Source organism: Artemia franciscana, chromosome 5 (assembly GCF_032884065.1).
Source record: "Artemia franciscana chromosome 5, ASM3288406v1, whole genome shotgun sequence".
In the NCBI taxonomy this organism is placed as follows: domain Eukaryota; kingdom Metazoa; phylum Arthropoda; class Branchiopoda; order Anostraca; family Artemiidae; genus Artemia; species Artemia franciscana.
The window spans coordinates 46,286,266-46,297,085 of NC_088867.1; the positions used below are offsets into that span (position 1 = coordinate 46,286,266).

General features: G+C 34.8%; 1 protein-coding gene across 1 annotated transcript in view; it reads left to right on the plus strand.

Moving 5' to 3' along the window:
* The window catches only part of LOC136027492 (zinc finger matrin-type protein 3-like), a 172,647-nt gene extending 166,571 nt beyond the window's left edge, over nucleotides 1-6,076 (plus strand). The window contains exon 9 of the mRNA XM_065704802.1: nucleotides 1,855-6,076. Within this exon, the coding sequence (XP_065560874.1) occupies nucleotides 1,855-1,871 (17 nt within the window). The 3' untranslated portion in view covers nucleotides 1,872-6,076. The remainder of the gene's footprint in view (nucleotides 1-1,854) is intronic.
* Nucleotides 6,077-10,820: the final 4,744 nt, after the last annotated feature.

The following is a 10,820-nucleotide window of genomic DNA, read 5'->3' on the forward strand; positions in this document are numbered from 1 at the left end:
TTTCTGTTCGTTTTAAGTTTTAATGTTGCTCCTTACTTTCATTTAAAAAACTTGTTTTTTTATTTAATTTCTGGACGTTCTTGAATTAATGCATGTTTTGATCTTGGCTCTCCGCACATAAATAATTAAAACGAAATTTGCATATGAATTAATTGCAATTAATCGGAAGGTTTTGAGAAAAAAGGAGCGAGGGAGGAGACCTAGTTGCCCTCCAAGTTTTGACTACTTAAAACAGCAACTAGAACTTTTATTTTTTTACAAACGTTTTCATTGGTAAAAAATATACGTAACTTACGAATTAACTTACGTAACGAACTTCTATATTCGTATGTTTATTGCGTATATGAGGGGGTTCAACCTTCGTCGCTCTTTAACACTAAATCTTAGATTTTGTCCCAATTCCTTAAGAATGACCTCTGAATCACAAAGGCCGTAGAACAAATAGTTGAAATTACTTAAAAATACTTTAGCGTAAAGAGTGAGGTATAACGAAGAGGTAAACCCCTCATATGCGTAATAATTTTTGTTCGTTTTAAGTTTTAATGCTGCTCCTTACTTTCAGTACGAAAAACTTCTCATATTTATTTTATCATTGTTTTTTCAAATAATGCTAGAAAATCCTGCGCCCCTTCATTGAAATTCTCTTTCCCATGAGAAGTTTCTCTATGGAAATATCCTCCCACGTAACCCCCCCTCAAATCCCCCTGAAAACGTCTGTACACTTCCTAGTAACCATTACTATATGTAAACACAGGTCAAAGTTTGGAACTTCCAGCCCCTCCCACGGGGACTGCGGGGGAGTAATTCGTCCCCAAAGACATAGTTATTAGGTTTTTGACTATTTTGAACAAAATGGCTATATCAAAATTTTGATCTGGTGAATTTTGGGGGAAAATGAGCGTGGGAGGGGGCCTGGGTGCCCTCCAGTTTTTTGCTCACTTAAAAAGGGCATTAGAACTTTTAATATCCGTTAGGATGAGCCCCCTCGCGACATTCTAGGACCACTTAGTCGATACAATCGTCCCTGGAAAAAAACAACAACAACAAAAAACAAATAAACACGCATCCGTGATCTGTCTTCTGGCAAAAAATGCGAAATTCCACATTTTTGTAGATAGGAGCTTGAAACTTCTGCAATAAGATTCTCTGATACGCTGAATCTGATGGTGTGATTTTCGTTAAGATTGTATGACTTTTTGGGGGCGTTTCCCCCTGTTTTCTAAAATGAGGCAAATCTAACACTCCTAACTTTTGATGGGTATAACTTATCTTGATGAAACTTATATATTTAAAATCAGCATTAAAATACGATTCTTTTGATGTAACTATTGGTATCAAAATTCCAATTTTTAGAGTTTCGGTTACTATTGAGCCGGCTCGCTCCTTACTACAGTTCGTTACCACAAACTGTTTGAAATCGAACTCAAATTGATACTAACAAAACTGACATTAAGACTGAGTAAACATAACACTACGCAAACAAAAATATCGCACCCATGACAAAAAAATTTGTATGCTCCATTGCTAGTCTCATAAATCGTCCTAATCTTTATACACTCACCAAACACTCATCCATCACTACGCTTGTCAGCCATTTTTAATCAAACCTGAAGTCTCCATATACATCCTTTCACAACTCACTCAGTAATTCAAACTTGCCCATTATATGACCCGCCATCTCATTATATAGGCTAGGTCCTCTTTTTAAGTTTCAGCATATTAGTTTAGTACTCATTCATCGATATTCTTGTCTTGCCATGGCCTTGTGACTGACGTTTCTTATCAACTAAATGTGTACCTGTTACTGCTACTCTTTTTTAGCGCCAAATACATTGATATTCCTATCTATTTCAGGTTTTGGAAAAAACTAGAAGATTCTGCCGAGCACTTGTCATTGTTTTTGTACTATTTATTTGAAGATATTTTCTTTCTGTTTATGTATAAATAGTATGATTTCTGTGTAATTTTTAAGAAGAAGTATCTTGCTTATTTGTGCTTTGGCTTCTTCAGCATATGATTTTCCTACGTAAAATAACTGATAAAGAATATGCTCTGAAGCTAATAAATAATTAAAACTACACCAGTTTATATAAACAAAACACGTATGTTAATTTTTTTGCAACTGCGAAATAGTATTCGGCTAAATTTCTCATTTACGCAGCAGTAGCCATAAGTATAAGACAGTGGCAGTTTCAGGGGAGAGACAGGGGGGTACTTGCCCCGGACCCTGGAAATTAGGAGCCCAAAATTTAAATAAATAATGTAGCAGCTACTAATTATTCTTTTAATTTTTGAAGTTTTACTTTTGTAAATATAGTAGCTGGCCAAATTGTGTTAATAAATAACAATTTTGTTGAAACTTTGCCTGAAAATTTTTGAAGGCGGGGATGTGATCATTGAAATTTCGCCCCGGCCACAAGAGAGGCCAGAGTCGCCACTGGTATAAGTATATCTTTAGGTAGCCATTACAATAATATATTGAAAATAGTTTAAGGCTGAGAAAAGACCCGTGTCTTGCAACAGTGACGTTAACCTTGATAAGTATATAACTGGCATTTGGTATATATCCTATGGGGTATATTGCTTATATCAAAGATACGTGGTGAACTTTTGAAAAACATGCTAAAAGCTGCGGAATGATGGTAAAAGTGTCGTCAGAAACAGGTCAAGCATTTTTTTGATTCCAAGTAATCCAATTAGCGCTTCAAGCTTCTTTTTTTTGTATGTATGTATTTTTTTTTCTTTTTTTTTCCCAAAATGAGTTCCCATAAGCTAGATTCCTTTTTCATTTCTGGCTCCAACTATAATTTATATTTGTGAAAGACGTTAGGTCCACTTATGTTTAAATAATTATTTTAAATAATTCCCTAACTAACAGCGTACATGCACCTCACTTTACCACTGCCATGAATTTATGTTTATAGATCTGATTGAATGATTTGTTTTGTTTTAAAGATTTTTTTTTCTATCTTTATCTTCTTCTTTTTTCCATTTTTTTTTAATGGCCCTCATTGTATATATGTGCTAGTTTCAATATTGGCAAATTGATCGCTTACAAATGACACATTAAATAGGGATAAATCCTTTAGACACTGTGCGACAAGCTTGAAAGCTTACCGTATTTGGTATTAATAAATAAAATAAAAATTGTAAAACAGTGATAAAAATTCTGGATAATTTGATCACATACACAGTGGCCGTCAGATTATCTGCTGATGACGATCGCTGTGTGTGATCAAAATATCCAGAATTTTATCATTGTTTTTCAATGTCTAATAAAAGAATTTACCCTATTTGAACTGCTATTCGTGCGTCATGGAAAGGTAATGTTGTCTTTGAAAATATCTATGATCGGTTGTTGTGAGCAGTGTCGCTTTGACGTCATTTTATTATGCCCTAAGTACCTGTCAGGGTTGTTCAGAATAAGTCTGATGAATGTTCAAAAAAGAGCCTGTTTGGAATTAAAAAAAAAGAAACAGCAGCAACAACAATAAGGGAAGAAATACAAATTTTGCTACATGCATTTCGACTACTAATCAATATGTATTTTGTGACCAAGAGCACTCCCATCCTTCACCTCTCAAAAAATAGCTGCCACATTATTTTATTCGGCTCTTTTGAAGAAATTTTTGGAGTACTTCTACATAGTTTCGTTTCTGTTTTCTTGTGTGTAAACGACAAGCAAAAGGAACATCTTGCTGCTACTACTGGATGTGTACTTAACAGTGTTGCCGTGAGTGGAATATTTGATAATACCCAGGGCTATCAAAAAGTATAATGTTTGAGGAAGAAGTTCCACGTCCCGTAAGTGCAGCACGCGGACAATCAGCATCTAGTCTCTTTTGTCGTATAAAACTCAAACACAAGTTTTACTCGGATTGATTTATTTTCAGTAATTGTTGTCTTATCTTGCAATGGAACTGTCTTATGCTGATAGGCTTGTATAGACTTCCATCTTCTTGTTCTATTCATCAGCTATGCGGGGTTGTAGCCTCTAGGATTCACAACTTCAAGTCTCGCATATAGCAGGTTTGAGTAGTAGCTTGTTTCAAATTGGGGCCTAGATATGAGAAACGGGCGTTCAGTAGAAGTGTTGTCACCTGGTTATAATTCCATTGACTATGAATAGGAGGAATGTATTGCAATCAATAACAACGTAATACATACGCTAATACAAGTAATAAAGAAACAACTGATAGATTTGTAATAAATTTGCTGCAAAAGAAGGACATATTTCTTTGGTAATAATAAAAAAAAATCCTGGAGTTTCTTTTAGAAATGGGGGGTGGGATATAGTTCAATACTGCAATGAAGAAAAGTTTCTGCTGAAACTAATACTTACACGGCAATATGTGCACAAGGGAGCCCCATAATGTATTCATAAATGCTGGCAAGTTTGTTGGTACCGGATCCCTGACTCTGCCTTCAAGGGTCGATAGAGAGATGACTCAAGTGTGGACGGAGAGTTCGGAAATCTTCCCTGTCCGTAGTTTATTCTTTAATTTTGATTCTCTCCTACATTGATGTCAAGATTTATTCTGGAACTAGAAACTAACGAGTAAAAGCTTAATTGATTGTCGAAAAGAGGAAGAATAGAGGAGACTTAATCCTGAATGAGGAGTTTCTGCTGATAACTGCCTTAGTATCTGACGCAATAGAACTATGACGTATAAAACATAGGCAATTCTTCTTCGTTGCATCATTTGCAAACCCAGAAAAGTATTATCAAACTTAGGAAAAGTTTTTCGCTCATTTTATACTAGGAATTACCCTTAGTTGGAAATGTATGCTCCATTTTCCGAACTTCCATTTAAGCTACGTTCAGAACTCTACGTGTAGTTCCTGCGACTTTGTAGTTTGAAAGATTCTTATGTAAGTGGAAATTTGGGACAAAAAGTACATCAGTATTTTGTAAGTACTACTTTAACGGAAATGTCTAAAAGTTACAGCGGGGTGAAGAGAACCGATGTGTGACTTTCTCACCAGTTGTGGCAACCATGTTACTCATTGGAAGAATAACCAGACATAAAATAAGGCGTTACCCCTGACCCACATGCCTCCGAAACTGACATTCAGTTCATGAGGTCATTTGGTTTGGCGAGTTTTATGGAAATGGACGTTAGTAAGAGAGGCATTGTTTTGACGATTGTCTCAGTTTAAACTCGAATATGCGGAGTTATGGTTCAACTGTGTAGCTTTAAAATGTATATAATAAATACGTTTTAATCAAATTATTTTCTATGTTTGTGGGCTTAAGCTGATTTCTGAAGAGCCCTTATTTTATAAATGTTGCAGATATGAATTACTTGCCTCATAGTATGCTCAAATTTTGTTATTTCAGATTGATTATTTAAATAAAATGTTTGACCAAATCCTTCCTGCCTTGCTAAGCAAGAAAGCCGTTTGTGCAGATTCGTAGAATTGCGATATTTAGCCCCAAAGTTTTTTTCTGCCGAGCTTTCATAACCTATGAAAAGTCTTTTCATATTTTTTTTTTCTGCTTTTAACTAAATTATATCTGTAAACAGTTACCACTCTGAGGCGGGGGATCTAACGCTTAAATTAAACTTATTTGATGGTACATTTTTCCATTATTCGTGTTGGAAGTCTTAACAGATGAATCTCGTGGGTAAGTTATCCTTCTCCCCCCCCCCCCCTCGTCCCACCTTTTTCCCTCTTCGAGGGCAGAATTATATATATTGTTAGCCTAACAAGGATGTTTTTTTTTGTTCTCGTTTTTTTGGAAAATAAAAGAATAGGCTACCTCTGTAATCACAATAACGCCTTCAGATTCAACCTTTCTGATTAGGGTGTAAATTTTTGAATGTTCTGACTTTCAGGAATTACAAGCTGTATAGAACTATACAGAATTTGGGACTTTTGATTTTCTTTCTAAGGAGGGCAGTATACTTACTATGGTATATATTTATACTGCAGAAATCGGAGGAGGGGGGTTTGCAAGGTCGTATTAAGGAGGATCTACTGGTTTTTAACCCCGATCCCCCGCCCAAAAAAATATGTCGCCCGACTTGTAAAAAGCAACAAAACTGTATATAAACAAATCTTTGATTCGTTTTATAAAAAAAAAATCATGTACCCCCCTCCCTGATTAAATATTCTGGATACGATTTGGGTGGTCGGAAGTGTCAATATTTTAATTGACTTTTAACTATTCCTTTGTTTGGAATTATCCATAAGGGATACCACTAGAATTAGAAGCGATCGCCATCAGCAATTATTAAATAAGATTGCTTTAGGGTCCCCAAAATGCTGTTAATTGAGCCATGGAATATCACCACACTCTGAACATACTCGTTCATATAACTGTTTTAGTATATCAAAGCACTTATTTTAGATTTCTCAGCCATTGAATATCTTGGAAGGTATCGTGCTTCTATATTAGGTTTGACACTTCAGTGTTATTTTGTTTTTGTTTTTTTATTTTATATAATTGAAAATGTATTGACTCATTTGTTTATCAGTGATGTGATTTGTGTATTCTGGTCTCTTGTAAGAATTGTTTTCCTAATAAATCTGTTGATTTAACTATTGGTTGAAACGTACTACATATATATATATATATATATATATATATATACTAGCTGTTGGGGTGGCGCTTCGCGCCACCCCAACACCTAGTTGGTGGGGGCGCTTCGCGCCCCCCCCAAGCCCCCCCGCGCGCGTAAGTCGTTACGCGCCATAATAGTTACGCGCCATTGTAGTTGTGTCCCTATGTCCCACCTGTGAATATAGATAGATATATATATATGGTTTTAACTACGTAAAACTTGCGAATATACAACATTCTTTGCTGTCCCATTGTCTTTGCATATAAATAGATTGTCAGGTTTACCGACTCTTGAACATGCAACATATAATGGTCCATGGGAAAACAATCTGTATTCAGATCTATACCTCATGATTCTAATGATTGCCCTTGAGCTTTGTTGATGGTGATTGCTAATCGACCATTCCCTGTCCCGGTGTCCCGGTCGTCATTTACATCCCCCTGTTTCCCCCGGTGTCCCCGTTGTAGTTGTGTCCCTGTGTCCCGGTCGTCATTTATATTCCCTGTGTCCCGGGTCCCGGTCGTCATTTGTATCCCGGTGTCCCGGTCTGTATATACATTCGTTTTTTAGTTTTGTTTTTCTCCTTTTTTTTTTTCCTTTTTTTTTCTTTTTTAGCTTATTTAGATTTTTAGATTTTTTAGTTTTTTTATTAGTTTTTAGTTTTTTTTTCTTTTTAGTTTTTTTGTCCCGGTCGTCATTTATATCCCCCTGTTTCCCCCGGTGTCCCCGTTGTAGTTGTGTCCCTGTGTCCCGGTCGTCATTTATATTCCCTGTGTCCCGGTCGTCATTTGTATCCCGGTGTACCGGAGTTGTGTCCCTGTGTCCCGGTTAGCTTATTTTTCAGTTTTTTTAGTTTTTTTTATTTTTTATTTTTTTTAGTTTTTTACCTTTTTTTAGTTTTTTTAGTTTTTTAGCTTTTTTACTTTTTTTATTAGTTTTTAGTTTTTTTTGTAGTTTTTGCCTTTTTTTAGTTTTTTCAGTTTTTTTTTAGTTTTTTATTGGTTTTTACCTTTATAGTTTTTTTAGTTTTTTAGCTTTTTTATTTTTTTTATTAGTTTTTAGTTTTTTTTGTAGTTTTTGCCTTTTTTTAGTTCTTTCAGTTTTGACGTCACCTGATCCAGTTTTTTCAGGTGACGTCACCTGACACATCCATCCATCCATCCACAGACAACTTATTTTTATATATATAGATATATATATATATATATATATATATATATATATATATATATATATATATATATATATATATATATATATATATATATATATATATATATATATATATATATATATATATATATATATATATATATATATATATATATATATATATATATATATATATATATATATATATATATATATATATATATATATATATATATATATATATATATATATATATATATATATATAAAATGACATCATTTTTATACATTCCTGAAAAAGGTTTATGCCAAGTGTGCCTCTCCAATCAGACTATCTGTCTTGCTCTTTCTCCTATTAGCCATGGATTGATGGTAACTTGATTTTAATTCAAAAACCATGGCTTAAATCAAATTTTGTTACTACCAAATTTGCCGCTACTGCCCAAAGCCTGTCGCAGTGTTATGTCACCCAACAACATGAAACTGCTGAGGATTCCTTCATCCGTCATCTTTTAAATTTTCTGTTTTGACGACATTCTAAAAAGTTTCAGGCCATTTTTATTTGCTGATTCTTCCATATGCTGGAATGTCTAGCCTTTCTCCTGTCCTGTTACAAAACACGTCTGGTAAAAGTGCTTTGCGGATACCGTTGTTCGTATCAGGGGACAAGTGCAAGCTACCTAAGTCACTTTTTCATGACCCACGAAGTGAGTGAGCTTGAAACAACTTGTTGATAGAGAGCAGCGTTTGGTACCTCACCATTAATCTTTTCCTCTCGCTTATCTTTGTTTCTCGGTTTATATATAGGGTCTATTCTATCCTCTGTATATTATTTTAGTGTCATATACCCCGAAATGAGCGACAGTCGTCAATCTTGTTTCAAATTCGTTAGTATCCTTTTTTGCTTTCGTAAGCTGAGTTAAACTCCCTGTACTTTAGCAATTCTATTTCCTATATTTGGACTGCAACCTCCATGTCTACTGCCTGAGTAACCTATCTTCAACCTTTAAAGATAATTCCAGCTGTTCCAGTTTAAGGACATCGATTGGATAAAAATCAAACGCAATTAAGGAAATACTTCACATTTTTCATGTGTTTAATCTCAGGGAATAGTCTCTCCTATTTGTCTGGCCTTCTATTACGGATTAAAAGGTTGATCTTTTCCGCAAGGAGACTGGCTTTATAATTTACCAGTGAGCCAGGAAGACAATCTGATAGAAGATCCTATTGATACCCCAAAATAGACTTCAATTAAACGAGAAAGGAAAATTTACTTCCAAATCACTAAAATAGCTCTCATTGAGTTTCATCTAATTTCTAAACTAAGTGAAAGTTTTGTAATTCCGTTTAGTTTCTAAAAGCATCTAGCATTTCCATTAGAAATATTTAACTTTGAATAGTCATGGTTATGTAGAATAGGAAGGGAAATAGTTAGAAATTTCAATCCTCGCCGTTGCATATAGTTTTGAATATAGACGAGCTAATGCCCTGACGGGTGCTTGTACATGTGAAATATGTTTAGAGGAGGTATAAATTTCCGTATAACAAAAGCAGGTAATTTACATGATGTCTGAGAAATCACGCGGAACATTGTAAAAATAGTCATGCATTTGTATATGGATCCCTCCTCCCCCCTCATGCGAAAGGATGTGGATCTTTTAGATAGATGTTAATAATTAGATGCTGATGATTCTGTATCATTAAGATTACAACAGGACTGTCCCAAAGGGTAAGACAGTAAGTATATATTTCGCATTCTGATGTTTTATTTCTATAAGATATGGTGTTTAAAGGTTTGAAGTCTTTAATTATAAGTTTTTGCTTACTTAAAAAAAAACAAAAAAAAACCCATAAATTCACGGTTTATATAGAAGGATTGATATCAAAAATTAAAGCGACCCGAAATTAACTCAGAAAAGAAGTCTAAATTGATCCTAACAAAGTCTCTATAAATGATCACAAGATTTGCATCAAATCATGAATACAGACTTGAAATATTTAAATTATCTGCATTTAAGCATGGCGTGTCCACCCCTCTAAAGTCCATTGACCCAGATGGTAAAGGTTAAGTTTTGCATTCAATTAATCTCACACGTGGACTATTGCTTGGTTCTTTTGTTCCAACCCGTCGCGAAACGCACCCGGTCAAAAGCGTCAACCCTCCCTTTCGTCTGAATGTACTTCTCGATTGACTTTTCCAATAGATCTCTTCACAAAAACACCTTCTTGGCCAGTTGAAAGTCTAGGAAAAATCTTCACCTTTTCTGGACAGTACGAGAAAAGGTTGTTCTGATCAAAACAGAATATACAAGAGCCAGGGGCCGGATGCTCTTCTGGTAAAAAAAAAGTATAATTCCACAAACAGCTCAGCCTAGGTAAGTCCCTTGGTATTATATCCCTTTCTCAAATATGGACTTGCATCAGCCATTTTTACTACTTACCAGTGCCGGAAAAAGGTGATTGGAATGACTGGGCCAAATAGGGGCACAGTCGTTCCAAAGTCCCCCGTCATCAAAATGAGCAATTGATTTTAACAATTGTGAAATGTTCTTAAGAATTCCGGTAAGCGTTGCTTCTGGAGAGAGACTATACTCCGGAATAAAACCAATAAAAAAAAACTATCTGATATCAACAATAAATCAAGACAGACTAAATAGTTTAGCAAATCTGTTGATTGAAAGTGAAGATACAAGGAAAGTAGATTTTTAAACTGTTTTAGAAGCAGTTGGACAACAAAAAATTTTGTTGATGTAAATATCAAAAAGGATTTTCAGCAGTTTCATAATATCCTGGGGACACAATCATAAATTAACGTAAGCACAAAATGTGTACAAACAAGAACAAAAGAGGACAAAATCGTAAACTCACAAATGGACAAGTTGGACCATCAAATGAGACAATATTAAGAGGACGACTTGAGAAATGTAAATGTGCGACGAGTTGTAATGAACAATGTAGATTGTAGACCATCAAAAGTGACAAGACCAATCGAAGCAGCTAAGGCAAAAGGCACTAAAAAAATGTCTGAAGCAATGATAAACGAAAATAAAGAACAACGAGACATGTAGTTAGAATATTAGCGAAAACGCCAATTAGAACA